Here is a 20,829-nt window from a genome sequence, read left to right as displayed (position 1 = left end):
ACAAAATTATTATCAATTTTTCCGATTAACCGATGTAATATATAAATTGAATAAATTAAAAAAAAACGACAAATAGAAAGAGAGAGCAAATAATCATTATATTTTGAAACATCGATAAATAGTACAAATTGAATTTTCAGAGGCAAAGCGTTAAAAGCGTGCGAGTTAACGACTAGCAGTTAACATATTATAGCAGTAGCAGCGAAGTGCGCAATAGTTTCATATACACACGTATATATGTACGTCGATCGTTCGAGAGAGGAAACGCTGAAACGACCGCGTTTTCCTATAAAGAGAGCAATAAAAACCACGCGAGCCGGGTTTAAAACCAGGTAGCGGAAAGGAACCGTGAATGGCCGCGGTGCATTAAACATTCTACGTTTTTTTTTCGTCGTCGTTCATTCAATCGACGTAATTTGCCTCCGACCGCCTCATCGGTTTTCCTATATATTTGCCTCGCAACTCGAAAACGAATCGACTATGGTGTGCTTCAATAAATATTTTCTTTTTAATTTACACCAAAAATTAGTGACAGTTCCCATATAGCTAAATTTTTAGATAATCGTTTTATGAGATATAATTTAGTAGGAAATTTCCTGTTAAATTATAATTAAAAATATTAGTTTCGATAGAGAGCTAAAAATTAGACATGGTAATTAAATGTCAGATGTAATAGAGAGACACCTAAAGAGCTTCAGTATAGTTAATGTTTTTTTCCCTATGTAATAATTATCATTACGTCGCGATCGCGTTTTCCCGATAATTATTATCATGTCATGCAATAACGTTTTCGTGCCGATTATATCTTCGCGATATATAATATTTAACGTTAAAAGCACATTGCAATTATATGTATGAAGCTATATTAATATATTAATTAATGAATATTCTAGTAGCGAACCCGTCATGACCAATGGTTTAATTTTCACCTCGTTTCCCAATCAATTGCAAGTAACAAATTGACGTTCGCTTGTCAATGTTTGTCTATTCAAATTTTGTAAAAAAAATTCCTCGTGCTTCCAGATATTTTTATTTGAAATTTCATAAAAAAATAAACAAAAGTATGTAGATGCAGATTTTTAAAATAAACTGTTTTATTGTATGCTCGTTTTATTGTTTTATTCATACGATTACAAAAAAAGTTACCAAAAATTGCAGTTTTTGTAACATTTAATATTGCTTTATTAATTGTAAAATTAATTTGAGTAATAACAAAGTGTAATCATTATATCTAAACGTTAAGGGGATCCTAAGCTAATCTAAGGTTTCTTTCTGTTTTTGACAAAATGTAAGGTGAGATAAACTATAAATCTATCTCTAAAAAACAATCCATATAGCCAATAAATAGATTTATAGTTTATCTAATTTCACATTTTGTCGATAAAACAGAACGGAAATCACAAACTTCTCAAGGAGGTTTAGAATCACCTTAAATAAAATATTTTGAAATTCGTATCCAAGAAAAAAAAAACAAAAATAAATACATAAATTATTATTAAAAAAATGTTTTAACAATTCTTGATTTTCTAAATTTTTCTAGAAAGTAGGTATCCTAAAAAAACCCCTTAAAATATAATGAGAAACACTATTCAATGCGCAGCGAACTGCTATAAAAAAATTCCGACAGAAGGGTTAAAGAGAGACAGAAACGCACTAATACTCGTCCGCATTTTAAGCTTTCGAAACCATCGCAATCGCATTACGATCGATCAAGAGCGGACCCCATCGGCACAATTTCGCGCTCTTTACGATCGTCTGGGATGCGGTTTAAACGCGCGCAAGTGCATGTCACGTGCCCTCTCGAATGCCAGTGTTACGCGGACGCTTTACGGGCGTTTTATAGCGTGACTTCGGCGTGATTTAAAAGAACGGTATATACAACGGTGGGAAGATATTGCCGTCTACGCCCGGAGTGTTATTCGTCTCCGGAATGCACGGGCTGCAATATCAGGTTTAACGACGGTGCGCGTTGAAGTCCCTGATCTGGGGAAAGCGAGGGAAAACTGCATAAGGAACGGTTGAAATTTGTTGCATCTCCCTATCTGTCATGGTTTATTGTAGATTTTACGATAAAAGTCTTTTTTATCTTTATTCAGTACACTGCGTGAAAGCAGTGTTTGCCTCTATAAAATTTACTTTATAAAATAATTTAAGATGTACAATATATTTGAGCACCTTTTTTATTCATATATCCGTGAATTTAACATTTACTCGTTTTTAAGGAGAAATTAAAAATCCGCGAAATGTGTTGCGTAATATACACATACGTGGATTAATTAAATACATATTTAAAAACGTAACAGTATCTAAAAAAAAAAACTTTCTAAACAGATTTTAATTTTTTATAGATACTTTGACACCATAACATTACGATAAATTATATTAGATTGTCCTAATAAATATAATATCCGCATCTTTCATTTTCAGAATATATTAATTATAATTTTATATTACATATATTTATTATTGCAAATGTATCAAATAAATATGTCAACATAAAATTATATACTGAAAAAATAAATAATAAATTGTTTAAAAATTATTACCAATATTCAAATTATTAAATAGTTTATATATTGATATTTAAATATTTTTTATATACTTTATTTATTTTTTATATTAAATTCACAAAATAAAAATTATTATGCATATTATTATTATTATTATCAAAAATATTCGCACACAAATAATTATAAGATTTCTGTTCTTGAGGCAAAGTATTCCGTCGATTGCGAATATTTTTCGGAATCGCCTTATCTCCGAGGAACGTCAGAAGAGCAGACAGGCCGCAAAAATAAGGAAGACGGATATGTATGTAATTTTCGTGACGCCCGCCTGGCGTGCTATTTTAATGCGTGAGATGATGATCGATTAAGTATTCCGCGCACGGCAAACAGAACGCTGTAATTGAACGCACGTCTCGCGATTTTTCACGCGTCGCGACACCCGAGCATCGCGCCATGAAAATACCGTAACGAGAACTCTGACTCGCCTCTCAAAGCCGAAGAGGAATTCGCTTCAAACGTATTTTACGACCATTTCCGAGACCGTAATATGACGGATTTGAAAAGCAAGCATCTATGTACAGGCTGTAATGAAACAAAGGTGTACAAAGCACATCATCAGGTGCAGGATGACAAACTAAATCAAAAAGTCCTGAGCCATTTTTTAATCTGAGCTTTACTTTTGACGCTATAAATTGTTAAAGTTTGCCAATCAGCGCGTGGCTACAACGGAAAACAGCGCAGTAGCGCCTACTAGTAGCGTACTAAGGCATATTAAGGCGCCTACGTTGTAGCCACACGCTAATTGGTCAATTTTAACACTTTATAGCGTCAAAAATAAAGCTCAGATTAAAAAATGGCTCAGGACTTTTCGATTCAATTTGTCGTTCTATACTTGATGGTGTGCTTCATATACCTTTGTTTAGTTACACACTGTATATATCTTTATTTTTGCGCGAAAAATACTAATAAATTATTTGGACTTGTCATTAAAAATTTTAGGAATAATTTTTTGATTTTTAATATTGTGCTAGTTTTATCACAATACTGGAGATAAAGATATTATTTTTTCGGCTGGATATTCTCGTTAAATGATAATATAAAAAAATTTATAAGTTTATTATAATATAAATAAATTCTTGACTTTTATATAAATTGGGACAAACAAGGTAAGTGTGCTACGAATTTGAAAATGTAAATAATAATTGACCAAAGGTCAATTTGTCCCTTTAGGGGCTCATGGTTGTGAATCATTAACGCTAGAGGCAAAAATAATATAACTTTACCTCTGAGATAAATCTATCACTTTACATATACATATATATAACTTTCAATTTTTTTGCATCGCGCGAGAACGATATATCATCGTATCGACTGCCCTCGAGTTATGTGCAGCAACGATAGAGAGAAGAAAGAGAGAAATAGAGATCGTACGTACCTTCTTCCGAGAATCTTCTTTTATAATCGCGTCATATTCGCACGTGGGCGAGGGTGAGAAATATGAGAACCGAAAATCGTGACGTGTATAATAAGCGGGAGTGATAATTGCAAAATTTTTCTCCGCAAAGTATTATAAAATAAAAAGATATTTAAAGTATAAATCATAAATATCTTTAAATTCTTAATATTGTGAACAAAATACAAAATAAAATACGATTTAAAAATATATCCTATTATAGACAAGTAAAATAATATAAAAATATATATACATATATAATTTATATATAATTCTGTATAATTTAATATACTCTATATAATTAATTTTATATATTGTATGTATATGTATATATGTATTTATAACTATAAATGTATATAAAATTATAAATAGAAATATTATAATATATAGAATAAATTATTAAAGTTAAATAATTATTAAAACATAAATAAAATTTTACATATAGAAATGTGGATCTTAAAATCTCGAGTAAACCAAAGCTACATTAGTAAAGACGGACAGGCAATTTAAGAATGTGGACGCTTATAAATCCGGGAAAAAATAGCCGGAATAAATTCTTATGTCAGAGCAATTTGTATTGCCGCTGTCTCGTTAGGAAGCTCAGGAAGCTCCTGATAAAATAAAATTTCCACACACTGCGGGATAGCTGTCGCGTTCTTTTCGCGATGAGGGAAAAAGCGTATACGAAACAACTCCGAGGCGCGGATATCCTGGACTTCTGACGCTGATCGATCGAGAGCAGGGAACGTGTCAGCGAGCCACCACCAAGCATCTCCATCATCTACTTGTACGGGGAAAAATGAAGTGTGGAGGAAAAAAAGGCGGGAAAAAATCGTCAGGCCGCGAATGACTCGAGTGGGTCGAAGAACGTCACGTCGTTCATTCAAAATTAACAGCGACTTTTCGGGCTCTCCTGTCTCTCACGATTCGCGAAGATCGAAAGCGTCTTTCCCAGAAACGCCTCGATGATGAAACCGCGAATAAGCGAAGCTTACCTTCGAGATTCGCCATGGAGAACCTGTAGCTGTCGATCCTCGGCGTGTTGATGTCCGAGTTAAAGGGCCTGAGGGTTGCCGAGCTTACATTGTCGAGACCCTGTAACACGAAAGATAGCAAACATGTTAAACTTGAGCCTGGCTGCAACCGAGACAGAGTTCGATCTGCCGTTGTATGTTAAGCGACGGTGAGGGCAACGACCCCTCGCGATTATCTGTCCAAAAACTTTCTCAAACGAGATATGTAATAGTTTTGTCTACATTCGAACGATCTAATAATGTATGCTATGATAATACTGATAAGAATACTGATAATAAAGTTATGACAAATACAATAAAATATAATAAATATAAAAAATATATTTATAACATTTATTGTATTTATATTTATATTAGATTTATATTTATTAATATTTATTATATATTTATATATGTATATAACAAATATGATAAATAATATACACTCCGCAAAAACTAATTAAAAGATAAAAAAATTATTAAAAAAATAGGTAAATTTTAAATAGCTGTAACTTTGTTTTAAAAAATGATAATTTAACTTTTAAAAAAAGATTTTAAAGCTTGAAATCTCTACTTTCGAAAGATCATAGCTATTTTCATTTTCTTCAGTTCTGATATTTTTAACATAGAGAAAACGACAAACATAACGAAATAGAAAATTTTTTCTCACATTGTAGACATGTAAACATACGGATCACTATAAAAAGATTATCACAGCAAGTCTGTGATATTTTTTATCAAGTTTGAGGTACTAGGGAGTACAAAAATTTCAGTCAATAAAATATTTTACTTCACTTTATGTAACTTTTTTTAAAAGTTTAAACAAAAAGAAGCAAACTCGCAAATTTTTTCGTTATTTTCATCTGTTTATTAAAAGTTCACGAGTTAAAAAAACTTCAGCCTTTATATCATATTATAGTGCAAAGATTCAGCTTTAAGAATCTATTCTTAAAATTGCTGTACGATGATTTTTGACGGAGTTATGAACGATTAAAGTGAAAATGACATTTTTTCTTCAATTTGCGATAACTTGATAACAAAATATCAAAATTTAAATTTTAAAAAATGCTTTTGCAGGGAAAACTTCAGGCTTTAATGTACAAATGTCAAAAAAATTGTTTCAAACCTTCTTGTGTATGCGACATGTCTACAAAGTGAGAAAAAATTTTCCGTTTTGTTATGTTCGTCGTTTTCTGCGTGTAAAAAATATCAGAATTGAAAAAAATGAAAATAGCTATGATCTTTCGAAAGTAGAGATTTTAAGCTTTAAAACCCTTTTTTAAAATTTAAATTATCATTTTTCAAAACAAAGTTACAGCTATTTAAAATTTACCTATTTTTTTTGGACAATTTTTTTGATCCCTTAATTATTTTGAGAAGTGTATATATTAATATTTATTATATACATAATAAATACAATAAAATATATTATATTAAATGTTAAAGAATAAAGAAAAGACAAATATATTATACATATATAATAAATTTATAAAATATTTATTCAACACTAAAAATATATTATTGATTTTTAAAATTATATAATGTAAGGCTAAAATAAAAATATACATTCAGCATATAAACCTCGATGCTACTTTCTTTCGATTAACGATAGCAGATTCTGATCTCTTCCTGTTTTGTGTAGGATATCAATGAAGCAGAGACGCGAGTATATTCCTGAATAGTCGAATCGGTCGAAAAATGTGATATCGTGTAGGGAGAAAAAATGTGATATCTTCAAGGCAAATCCGTGTGAGAAGCAAGCCAGCAGACATTTCTTGGGCCTCAACGCCTCGAGAGTTCAAGTCGATCCGTAATCCGTGCGGGATCCCTTTACGTTTTCAATTCGCCCTGCGGATGTGATTTGTACAAAGCCGGATTCGTTCACCCAATTTCCGCTAGATAATTCCTGATAACGGCATGTGTTCCATAAAAGAGGAAAAATGGATTTTATGTAACAGCTTTGAGGGAATCATCGGATTTTACGTATAAATGTCTTTTCTAAAATTTCATCTATTTTTCTCGATCGATTTTCTCGATCATACATAACGTGAAGAATCAATTTTTCTCTTATTTTTTTACCTTCACTTTTTTTAGTTTTAATAAAATTAAAAAAGTTCTCTCGACAGTTTAATCATTTTATGAAACGACAGAAAAGTGCTTAAATATTATGACATGTTAGAAAGTAATTTTTTAATACCCCGATCGTGAATGTTATCCGGCTTACTTTTCAAACAATCTGGATTAAAAATATAGCTGTATGTATTTGAAATAGTAACGTTGAGTCGCAATTCATTTCTCATCCATCTCGTATAGACGAGATCTGCCGATACAAAAATTATTTATGTATGTTCCGGTTTTCACTACGGCTTATCAGAAGATTAATCGAATGGGAAAAGAGGAGACGCGAGCTCATCTACTTCGAAATTAGTCCTCACCGATCGTGATAATTAATCTTCGGAAAGCGGCGATCCTTATTTGCGATATACAAGTTATTAGTACACTCGCGCATTTTTTTAGAAACTATAATTAGTCAAGATTACATTACATATCTTAAATATTTCTCATATAGTGATGACAATTTTATAAGATTTTACCAAAAAATAATTTACATTAAAAAATCAAATTTAGAATACTTCGTATTTTAATAATAATAATAATAATAATAAAATAATAATAATAAAGATTTTATTGATAAAACTATTAAGAAAAAAAATCAGTCGACATTCTGGGTCAGCATCCTCCTTTTTCTTATTTTTGTTAGAGGTGAGGATTTTATTTTTAACAGTTATTTCCGCGCGAGATAAAAATAAAATAGCCTTTGTGTTAACAGCAAGTCGGCGACACGTAGTTGATTAGCCTGGTCTTTTAACCGCGGGATGTGAAATTGTGCCAGCGAAGCCGAGGTTTGCCGCTTCTGAGGATAACGTGCCTTCTATAATCGCGCCTTTTTGCGGACTAACCTGGCCAGCATGCATCGATAACCCTAATGAAGTGAACGACCTGGACGCAAATGATTATATATACTGGGTCACTTAAGTTTAACGCGGCTAACTTGATATCATGTAAATAGACCATCTTATTGTTAGTGTCAAACGAAAACCTACTATATAGATTGTCTTGCAGAAGACATTTATAAACGGCGAGACAAATAAGTTTATTAATAAAATGTATAATTTTTAATTTAAACCATATATTGTTTTGAAATGAAAGCAAAGATATTGTAAGATATAATTTTCTAAAATTAAGGTGATCTGTTTCATCTCGAATAAGAGACATAACTTTGTGAAATTATAAAAAGAATCCTATTAATATCTCTCTAAGATACTCTTTGGAAAAATTTAAAAAATTTTTCTTATTAAAAAAACGAAACATACAAAAATCCTTTTTATTTTGTGACATCTAGTTTTAAAGATAATAATGTTTAAATTTTTAAATAGACATTTTGCAAGAAAAATAATGGGTTTCGAAATTTATTTCGTAGATGAAAAAGCAAGGATTAAATATTATATATATTATATAATGTATAATATATGCAAATGGTTCCTTTAACGTTGCAAAGTTGTCAGTCGCTGAAATTCTTATCAAAGGTATCTAAAGTTTCATGTACAATATTTTAGTCGCCAAAGATATTTTAAGTACGGAATATCTGTTTTCAAACCGCGCACAGACAGATTTTAATGATATTAACAATATCAGATTATCATATTAATACGTGATCTCAATTGCGAAAATTGTTGTGTTTGACGTAATTCGTAAAATTGCGAGAAGCACTGATTTTCGGAAAATTTTCAACGAACGAGAAAAGTACACGTAATTAATAATCGCGGTAATTTATCATCAAATTAATAATTTATTTCATATATATGCATATACAATTTATTATCAATATACAGAGTGTAACTGACACAAATATATGTAGACGACTTTTTCTAAGTGAAAATGTCGAGGAAAATCATTTCTTGCGCGTGTTCTCAATTTTTGCCATCATGCATCTTTGTACCTACAAGCTTAAAATTAAAATTCTATGAAAGTAAACTCTACCTAAAATTAATTGAGAATGTAGTTTGTTAATATTTTAACTCTACAAAGTTTAGTTTGCGAAAATCCTTTCTGTATTTCATCATTTATAACTTGAAAATTATTTATTGCTGCCTCGACAATTTTACTTAGAAAAAATTGTCTCCAAATTGAATTTTATGGTGCCTTATATGTTTTTTGGTTGCATTCTGTATGTATAATTATATAATATATTATACACTATATATTATATATATTTATTATATATATTACATACTATATATTGTATATAATATATTATATATAAATATAATATATTTATATGTATTATATATTTATATATATTATATATATTTATATATATTATATACAATGAATTATCAGTTTTAAAAAGACATTTTTTAGACAAATGTTAAAAGAATAAAATCCTCTTATAATTTTGTTTAATTATAAAGAAAATTTTACATAAAAACATTTGTCTAAAAAATAGTTTTTCCAACAAAAAAAATATTTAGCAGTTATTTCGAACGACACTTATCTAGAGACACCCTCATCTCGACAATGAATATATTACCGAATAAATAGCGATTGATAAATAAAAATGGACAAAGCTTGAAATTTTTTTGGTGAAAATTTTCGGCGCATTTTCCCGGGGATTTCGCGAATATTTCCCTGTCTCCATGGGGGAAGGTCCCTTCAATTTCAGATTCTATTTATACTCGCGACTCGTTTTATTTCGTTCGATTCTTCCCCGTTTCGCACTCGTACATTTCGTATCGGCGACGTGTACGTACAATATTCGTGTGGGTGTGGTGAATGACCCGCAAACCATCATTCGGCCACAACCGGCGTAACAATTAGATCCGCACGGATAAGGCACTTCCTATAACGCGAAACCCGTGGACGGGTCACATCCATATCTGTTTCGCGTTCCTGTAATATTTACGTGTATTACGGGGCCGCGGATATTTCTCTCCTGTATATTTAAAACCTGGGGAATTATATACGGAGAGAAGCTCCGCCGTAAAAAAGAGCTTCTCTCCCGACAGTTTCTGGCCGGTAACATGGACTTTTATGGACTTCATTTCAACTTGTCGCTGTTTTTTTTTTTAAACTTTATCCTTCCTCTATATAAAACACAGTCGCACTCTTCCCAACTTCCAAAGTAGCAATATCTTCACAAGTTTTTCCTGGGAAAAAGTATTTCACAAGGAAGAGCTACTTTTATTTAATTCGATTCTATATACAGTGTTTGTGAGAAAACAAAACATACTTTTCCCTTTTAGCCTGACGCGACACTTTATGCACATTATGTAAATGCATATTACAGTAAGAAGAGTGAGATAAACGGGAAGTTTTTTTTTTTTTATAAAAGGTATATAATAAAGTGATATTAAAAAAAAAAAAAAAAAAATTCTAAATGAGAAAATATTTCACAAAATATCACTGACAAAAATATTTGTGTAAAATTACATGATTATCCTCGAAAAAAACCCCGGCATAATCATGTAATTTTATACAAATTTTTAGTAATATTGCTACTCGTACGGAAGATTACAAATTATATGTAATTTCATATAAAATATATTTTCATATTTTTAAGATTACAAATGTTCCACTGAACGTGGAATTACACATAGGAAATGCTACATTGAAAAAAATTTGTTAACTTGATTAAACCTTTCAACTAAATTACTATTTTGTTAACATATCACTATTATGTCAACATATATTAGTATTTTTAAATAAAATATACGTTTTGTTAAATTTAATGTTATATTTAATTTAAATATTTTTTATAGGTTTAATTAACAAAATAATATTTAGTTGAAAGGTTTAATCAAGTTAACAATTTTTTTTAAAATGCTTATAAAGTTTTAATAAAAAAGTAAAAATACTAAATTTAAAATTACAAGTGATTTTTGCATAAAAATAGTAATTTTACCTTTATTTTTACCTTCGCTTTAAAAATTACAGTATAATAATTAAGTAATTTTTCCAGTTTCGAACAAGTACAATTCCCATGTAAGAAAATGTGAAAAGTCTTTGGAATATCTGTCAGACATTTTCTAGGATTATCCAGGATATCTATGTACGATGTTCTTTCATTTATCGCGGTATTATCCAGGGAGAAATAAGACTTCCTGCAGCGCCGGCCTGCTACTCTCTTCGGAATTTTTATCGCGCGATTCGCATAATGTAATGCAAATTTCGCGTGCATGAATACTTACATCCACCTTGTGGCTCTTCCATCGGAATAGCCTGTCCATCTGAACAGGCGGTTAGAAGCGCGATCACGTTATTCCTCCTCCTCTTTGGAGGATTACTCGGCCGCGATCTCGCACGTCTTCGTTGACAGCTCCGGGACGAAACTGCGAGAACCTCGCACGTGGACGGTTTTATTGACACTGGACATTCTCTGACGATCGTTCTCGTCTGTTCCGGATGGACGCGAATTTCATTTAAGCGTGTCTCGAAGGCTGTTTGTTATAATCATTCGATTAAAAAAAATCAAGAATTTTTTTAAATTGATTAAATAAGCTAAAAGATTAAAATGTCCTTTGCTCTAGTGCTGCGACGACGTAAGTAAATCTGTCCTTCTTTTTTAAGTCTATATTTATATTAGGTAATTTAAAAAGTTCGAGCGGTTTTCAGCATAAATCACTGCAAAACATTATTTTGTAGTGGTTTGCAAAACGCAAATTTTTCATGCTTCATAAACCAGAAATATGCACCAATCAATTGGCGCATTTTGACTTGGTGTTTTTTTTTAATAAATTTGAAGTTTTTTAAAATGTCTGTTGAATTCGCGTATATAACACGAGTGTGTTTGCTTTATAAATTTAAACTCGGTTTAAAAGCTGCAGAAGACTATCGTAGAATATGTATAGAATTTAGAGTAGATGCAGTAAAAATACTACTAGACAATCACATTTAAAATAGATAGATTTTTGGAATAAAATAGAAAGTGGAGCGGAGGTTAATTCTACATTGAAAACAATTTATTGAATTCGAATAAATATCTATTTCAATACTATCTGATAAATCATTTATTTGAAATTAAAAATATTGATATTTAATGTGAAAAATATTTATTTGTTTCAAATAAATTATTTATTAAGCAATATTGAAATAAATTTATTAATATAATAATTTTTTCCAGTGTAAACACGTTTTATTAAAAGGGAATTTATAAATCTGTATCTCGTGAAAAAGGGTTATTAAAATTCTGAAGACGATTATTCTAATAAATAAAACATTTAATGAAAATTTCTGCACTTGTTAAAACATTTTTTTAATATAAAATAACTGCACAAATTTGTTTTTAATTACCTAATATATACCGGTTTTTTTTATCAAAGTACATTTTATCAAATATTAAATTTTGATTATATAATATTTTTCCCATTAAATTTTTTGAATTGAAGGTTCTCGAAATGATTTGTTGCACGATGTCTGATCGGAGAAATGCAAAGTTTGATTGTTGCTTTCTCTATGGGGTTGATCAGTGACTTATATAGGTCGCGCGTATGTATTTCCTATCATTAAATTTTTTCAAAGCAATATTGAAATAAATTTATTAATATAATAATCGTTTTCCAATGTAGACGCACGTTTTAATAAAGGGGAATTTATACATCTGTATCTCGTTGGAAAAGGTTTATTAAAAATTCTGAGGATATTTATTTTACTAAATAAAACATTTAATAAAAATTTCTGCACTTGTTAAAAAAATTGTTTTTAATATAAAAAAACCGCACAAATTTATTTTGATTATATAACATTTTCCCCTACGTAATTAAATTTGGTTTAATTGAGAGCCCTCGAAATGGTTTATTGCACGATGTCTGATCGGGGAAATGCAAAGTTTGATTGTTGCTTTCTCTATGGGGTTGATCAGTGACTACAAGGTCGCGCGACGCTATAGGGGTTCTGGACGAGAAATGGACGGCTGGAGAGACGGCGCGGACGGACGACGACGCGGTATCGCGGCTGTCGTCGTGATGCGAGCACTGGATGCGGATCCGCGAGGGATTCAACGTGGAAGCCGACCGGTCGGTCGGTCCATCGCCCTCCCGATTCCCTTCGCCCGAAGAGGACCCTCTCGCCGTCACTCCGTTTCTCTCCCAACGATTCCTGGCGCGCGATGCGCCTGCGCGCCTATTGATTCCTCTCGGTTCCCGCAGGAACACCGGCACTCTCTGCGCATCGTGTCCTGGTCGGGACACTTGCCCTTGGTCGGCGATTTTTCGTCCCTCGATCGTTTTTAGCCACCCCTTTTGCGCAAAACTTCCAACAGCTCCTTTATAATATAATTTAAAATTATCTCTGTGCTTTATGGGTCGGACTTTCGCTCAAAATATAGAGCAATATCTATAAACTTTTTTTTTGTTATTGATACAAGAATTATTTTGTTGTTTCAAAAAATATTGATATATTAAGAAAATAAAGTATTAAATGATATAAAAATATTAAATATATATACAGTATTAATTTTAATATAATGTATTCCTATATAAAAAATTTGCATTTAAATATTAATCACAATTTAAAAATTTAAATGTGAATCTTTTTAATATACAATATTAAGTATATAATATATTGAATAAAATATATAATTATATAAGATATATAATATATTATATAAAATATATAATATATTAAATAAACGATCAATTAAAATTAATATCAATCAAAATTAATATTTGTCGCTAGTGGTGAAAATAAGCTTAAACGACTTGACTACGACGTAACTAGCAATTTTATTTGATTATTTCACGACGTTTCGACCATTTGGTTGTGGTCCTTTTCAAGTGAAATTTCATCAATTAAACCGAGATTAACATAACATCACACCGGTGTTATTTGAAATCGAAAGTTAAACGTTAAAAGAGGAACACGTCCCATCGTTATGATGTTAAAAGTTAAAAATTAAAAGAGGAACACGTCCCATCGTTATGATGTTTCGTCAACGACTGCTCGTTGACGAAACATCATAACGATGGGACGTGTTCCTCTTTTAATTTTTAACTTTTAACATCATAACGATGGGACGTGTTCCTCTTTTAACGTTTAACTTTCGATTTCAAATAACACCGGTGTGATGTTATGTTAATCTCGGTTTAATTGATGAAATTTCACTTGAAAAGGACCACAACCAAATGGTCGAAACGTCGTGAAATAATCAAATAAAATTGCTAGTTACGTCGTAGTCAAGTCGTTTAAGCTTATATTAAATAAAATATATATAATTATATAAAATATATAATATATTAAATAAAATATATAATTATATAAAATATATAATATTATAAATCTGAATTATTGGTATAAATGATTTTCCTGCTAGTCTTTGTTTAAAAAGTTATTCCTTTATTTTCACGTGTATTAATAATGAATCGTTATTTTGTTTATCCTGGCGCGTCGGCGAACAAACCGATCGTCCTGCTCGCACAACCTCGATACGCGTACATCCCCCAGAACAATCGCGCAACAAGAAGATGAGACCCCGAGTTAACCGCCGACAACCCCGGGGGTCGAGAAGGGTAGCATGTCGAGCGAGGCAATTCAATGCACGGTCATTCAGGTGCAGCGCTGCCAACCGACGTACGATAATTTTATCATGTATGCGATTGGTGCGACGTATACATTATGCGCGCATTGTCCTTCTATAAATTCCAATTAATTTCCCTCTCGTAAAAAAAATTAAATTCATACCTCATCAATAGGTTCTCAATTCAATTTTAGAAAATTTACACAATTAATTACATAAAATGTATTATGCAAAATATATAATAAATAAAATATATAATATATTATATAAAATATTTGATATATTAAATAAAATATATAATTATATAAAATATACAATATAATATACAATATTAAATATATAATATATTAAATAAAATATATAATTATATAAGATATATAATATATTATATAAAATATATAATATATTAAATAAAATATATAATTATATAAAATATATAATATATTAAATAAAATATATAATTATATAAGATATATAATATAGTATATAAAATATAATATATTAAATGAAATATATAATTATATAAAACATATAATATACAATATTAAATAAAATATCCAATTATATAAAATATATTATAAATCTGAATTATTGGTATAAATGATTTTCCTGTTAGTTTAGATATCAGTCGACGTTAAAACTTTTTGTGTATTAAAAAGCAGGGTTCATAATAGACGCTATAATTTGTCAGAATAAAATCCACGAAAATTTCGCTTCACAAATTGACAGCACTGTTCGTTATATAGGATGCCGCATTGTGCGTGCAACGCGTATTCGATCAACGCGTTTACGGGGGATGAAATCCTCTTGCGTTGATTGCCAATCCTTTATTTCTTCCACCCCCTCGTTCGCCCCGAATCTTTAACAGAGCGAACCTTGTTATTTCGACAAAATAATTAACACAAAATAAATCCGAGTTAATCGAATACATCCGCCAAAATTGTTGATTGATATGTAAAGTCGTGTTTGATTAAATTAGTCGCTAAAGTTTGCGCAAAACTCGCGCAAAGTTTGCGATTTCGCTCGCAGCTGCGTGTATTCTGGTCTACAAATCCCAGAAACCTGGTAGAAACGAAAGGACGCGAAGGGAAAGGGTAATTATAGACTCGTTGCCAAGGCCACGACGTTATTCCCTACGGGGGGGACTCTCTTCTCTCTTTCTCTTCTCCCGTTTTGCATGCGACGAGAAAAACGAGTCCGATTCGAAACCGAGACGCGTATCCTCCGCGCGCGACTTCAATGCTAAATGTAGCTCCGATTTTTCCCGCACACGTTAACATTGAAATGTCTCAAGGAGAGACTTCGAAGAAGCCTTTTCCTTGGGATATTTGTTTTATCGGTAAAAATAAAAGTTGCGCGCACGATTGGAACCTCGGGAGAAATTTTATATTCGCCACTCGAAATTTTTAAACATTTACTTATTGTGTTGAAATATCATTTTTATTATAATTATAATTATTATTATATTTAATATAATTATAATATTACATATATTTATTATTAAAACTTTATTAATTTATAACGAGTAATATGTATTACAAGTTTTATATAATATTATTTTATTTTTAGGGAGATCTAAAATATATATATTTTGAAAATATGTTAATATATTTATTAATATATTTTTAATATATTTTAATATATTTTTCATAAAAATATATTAACTATATTATAATTATATTTTAATATATTTTTCATAAAAATATATTAGACAAATAGTTAATCTTTATTTTATAAAATATCTTAATATATTTTTCATAAAAATATATTAATATACTTATTAATATATTTTATAAAATAAATATTAAATATTTGTCTGATATATATTTATATATTAGGAAATGGCTGTCCAATAAGTTTTTAATGTATGTATATAAGGACTTTATTGTATTAGGGTCTCTACACGTGTGGTCAATTTGAGCGTCCTCATGATGCAGAAGATTAAACATCGTCCCTTGACAAAGAGATATTCGCGATGTCGAAGAAATGTCGTAGACCGACTACGAGACACGTTTGGAGGATAAACACGCGTCGCGACGACACCGGTCTTTTGCATATCCGATACGAGAATACAAGATTCGCGTGTCTACAGGAGACTTCAAAGTCAGCTGTCATTTTCATTTAAGGATTCTTCAATAAATTCGAAATTTAAGTCTCGATAATTAATTAAGTTACTTAACCATCTGAGACTTGGTAACTTATTGTTCTATAAAATTAATATTTGAAGAAATTTGATTAATTAAAGTGCAAAAAATTACGCAATTAAAATAAAATAACGTTCTTTTAAGAAAGAAAGGGAAGGAAGTAATTTAAATCTCATCTCAATATCTCATTAATCTTAATCCTCGCAATAATTTCTTTTGAGAATTAAAAGTCTCTACGTGGAATTTAGAAGGGAATAAAACTCTTTTAGTATCTAACATACCGTAATTATAGCATCATAAGAGAGAGAATTACATATTATTATATATAATTATTTTTACAACATCAATCTCGATTTTCTTACATACGTCGCGATAGAACGATAGATTCTGACATTAAAATCGTTCTGGATTACAAAAAAAAATTATATATATATATTTTCTCTTTTTTTTTAATTTGTTACAACATTTATATAAATACGATATTCAACAATATTTTTTTTAATTTAACTATAATTTAATTTATTAAATACGATTAATACATTGTACTATATTCGATATATTATATTATGCATTCGCTTAAATTGATTATATTTTAAATTTCAGATCTGTCAAATTTAAGACCAAACACGACGAAGATGCGTCTTATATACATTCACACACACATACATGCAGGATGTTAAAAAATAAGACCGACAAACTTTGAAGAGAGAAAGAAAACTTCAAAATAAACATTTTTTGTTAATATTAATTTTCTCTTATTCGTTTCGTGTTTTTGTTCAAGATTAAAGTACGATTTAATTTTTTCCACTTACATGTTCGTTTATATTGTTTAAGTCGCCTATTTCATACCATGTGGTATAAAATTAAAAATGTCAATAGTATTTTACAAAAAAAAAAAAGTATTGATTTTGAAGTCTATTTCCCTTGAGAATGTCGGTCTAATTTTTTAACACCCTGTATATGTGCATCAATATATTCGCCCCTCGTCGAACCTTCGCACAATGTACGATGCACTGGAGACGTGCACGTGCAGGCGCGATGTCATCGCGCCTCTTCAAAGATGTTACTCCCGGTGGTGCTTCTCAGTCTACGCTAAGACCCTTTCGGAACGAGCGTGAAATCTCAACAGTCGCCTCGTACAACCCGTGTAATTCTATCTGTATATGTATTCACAATCGTCTCCAAAAGAAGCAACGAGTACGTGAAATGAGACTTGGAAGAATCCTCAAAGCGCGACGGAGAAAAGGAAGAATCAGTCGTTCTCCACGAAAGAACCTTTTTTTAAATATTATTTTTATTTAATTATTTATAGTTTATGCAGAATAAAAATCCTTTATTAGAATTAAAGGGACCCTAAGCTAATCTAAGTTTCATTCCTGTTTTATCGACAAAGTGTGAGGTTAGATTCAGCTATAAATTTATTTATTGGCTATACAAATTGTTTTTTACCCGAAATTAGAACGCTTCGCCCTTTGTTAATATTAACAAAGGGCGAAGCGTTCTAATATCGGGTAAAAAAACAATCCGTATAGCTAATAAATAGATTTATAGTTTATCTAACCTCACATTTTGTCGATAAAACAGGACGGAAATCACAGACTTCTCAAAGACGTTTAGGATCACCTAGTATTTATAATAACAAATCTGAGCTGCTATATATATATGTAAATAAAAAAAGACAAGAAAGCTAAATAATTACAGTTTTTTATCAGTCTTTTGCATTAGAACAACCTAAAGAAAACTGTAATTATTTAATTTCTTTTTTTTACATATATAGTAGCCCAGATTTGTTATGATGAATACTTTAATTCTAGTAAAGGATTTTTCATTATATCGATAAAAATTGCGGCAAAATTGTATTGCATTGTTCATCGATGCCTTAATCCTACAGAATATAGAAGGGATCTTTCCCCTCTTATATACACGTTGCTGTTTTCCCAATTAAATCTTCCCTTTTCTACACAATTCTGATTAAGTTAAGTTGTTGTTCTTGGTAGCAATATATCTAAATTACGACATATATTTGTATTCCCTTGGGAAATACCATATATTCTCATCAAACAGCTGATTCGGAATCGGACGAGATCCTAATTCTACACGAGTCTCCGCCAACTCTCTAACGTCAACAAATTCGCAGGAGCTCGTGGTCCGGAAACGGAGCTCCTTTCAACTTCGCCGCTTATCACCGTGCGATCATCCTTGCGAGGGAACGAGGAACATCCTGCCGTGCGGCAAATTAGTTTCGATCTAATCCCGAAAATCGAGCCGCCCCGACACGCTGGACAGAGATCTAACTCCCTCGGTTACGTGGGTACCAGCATAGATCCTGACGAGTCCCAATCAAAATAATTCGTTAATATCCGCATTCGTATACTATATGTATAGTCGGCTGATTCGTTCGTGGCGCCGACAACGAGGAGCCGCATTTTATTTTATTATATAAGTAATAGTAATGGTTATACAAAAATAATTATTCTAATTTAAGATTTTAAATTAATTAATTTAAATTTTAACTCTAATTTTTTTCTAAGTCTCAAATATTTTATTTAAAAAAATTCCCCTAACATTTGTAGTTTAATATTTATTTTTATTCTTATATTTTTACCAGTTCGCTACATTTTACAATTTTTATATATGATTTTTCTGCTTTATTTCAATTAATTTTTATTCTTGTTACGTAAACATCCCCCACATAAGAACGTCTACAGTCGTACACGCGATTCCGTAACTACAAATACATAGTGAATGGAACACTTTGTTTCTCTCGCTACGCAAAGAAATGGCGGATCTCCCAAAGTTACGATCAATCCGACGATATAACACGGAGCAATTCGAGCACGACAGGCTGATTCGTGCCTTATCTCTCCGTTTCGGTCGCAGCTTCGGTCATCCCGTCGAGTTTGCCGGCCATTCATTCTGATAAATCGGTGTTTGAGGAGCACCGCGTAGTACCTACGGTTTCTGATAACGTTTTATCGCAATCGTATACCGATAGCGAAATAGCAATCTGCACACTTGCGAAGAACATCTGCAAGATTCACACTAGTATCGTGAGAATAGAAGCCTGCACAGATTCAAGAGCTCCCCATTTTATGCCGATCAAGAGTATCTCTTCCGTGCCCTTATCATGTATACACAATAAGATATACTGTGTACTATTTTTCAGAATTTCAATAAAAATGTTATCGTTCGAATACTGCCGAGGAAGCAATAAATATCATACTTTCTTTTCGTAAAACTAATTGGAGCAACGCTACAATTAATTACCTGATCGTTTATCAGGTATAGAAAAAAATTGTGTCTTCTTCTTCTATAACTGCGGAATTTCTCTAGAGATTATATAATTCTAATAATATTATATAATAATTCTCCATATTATATAATATTTCCTAATCTGATTTTTATCGACCATTCATTTCTCCTGTGAGACGCAATTAGAGATATAAGATGCATCGTGATAATTCTCGGGAACAGCACATGTCGCTGATTGCTGATCTCGTTCTACTGTACACGTAATGATCATACACGCTTGATACCAAAATTTAATTTCAACAAGTAAAGCGTAGCTTATTTTCGGCAATCTTGGCCGATAAACTTTTACAATTAATCTTAATAAGGCTAATGAACACGCAAATCCGCTCTATTTGGGGAGAGATAAAAAAAACAGGGTGTCAATGAGTTATTAAAAGAGGGAAGTCGCGTTTTGCTCTGAAATATATATTTATAGCAGAATAAATTATTATACATGTATAATTAAATTATTTTATATATGTAGTATATAATTTAATTATATACAATATATATATATATATATAATATTTAATTGTAATATATAATTATATATAATAATTTAATTATACACACACATAAAATTTTATTTGTACTCAACATTTAAATTATTAGATGTTAAAAAGTTTTGACTTTTTTTAATTTGACACATCAGCTGATAACCGTAAGAGATCTCCCTGAAAAATATATCTCAAAAATATTTGTTCTACAACACGATTTTTTAATCACATTTGCAAAATGTGTTTTTCCAAAATTCCTAACTTAATATAATTTTTAACTATAATTATATATATTATATTTTTTTAATTAAATTTCGATATGATTTTTTAAATGCAGAATCGATCTTTTCTTT

General features: G+C 30.8%; 1 protein-coding gene across 4 annotated transcripts in view; it reads right to left on the bottom strand.

Annotated features, from left to right (window-relative positions):
- The window catches only part of LOC114938986 (uncharacterized), a 109,148-nt gene that overhangs the window by 27,349 nt on the left and 60,970 nt on the right, over positions 1-20,829 (bottom strand). For 3 of the 4 annotated variants that reach the window (XM_029313209.2, XM_085484713.1, XM_029313202.2), the window contains exon 2: positions 4,956-5,055. In XM_029313209.2, coding sequence (XP_029169042.2) covers positions 4,956-5,055 — 100 coding nt within the window. Of the gene's footprint in view, positions 1-4,955; positions 5,056-11,221; positions 11,842-20,829 lie in introns of those variants that run through there. The other variant, XM_029313215.2, reaches the window with a different exon arrangement.

This window comes from Nylanderia fulva, unplaced genomic scaffold, assembly GCF_048542155.1.
Source record: "Nylanderia fulva isolate GAGA-0341 unplaced genomic scaffold, ASM4854215v1 Scaffold31, whole genome shotgun sequence".
NCBI lineage: Eukaryota > Metazoa > Arthropoda > Insecta > Hymenoptera > Formicidae > Nylanderia > Nylanderia fulva.
The sequence above is the reverse complement of the archived record's forward strand: the minus strand, read 5'-3'. Positions and strand labels throughout refer to the sequence as shown.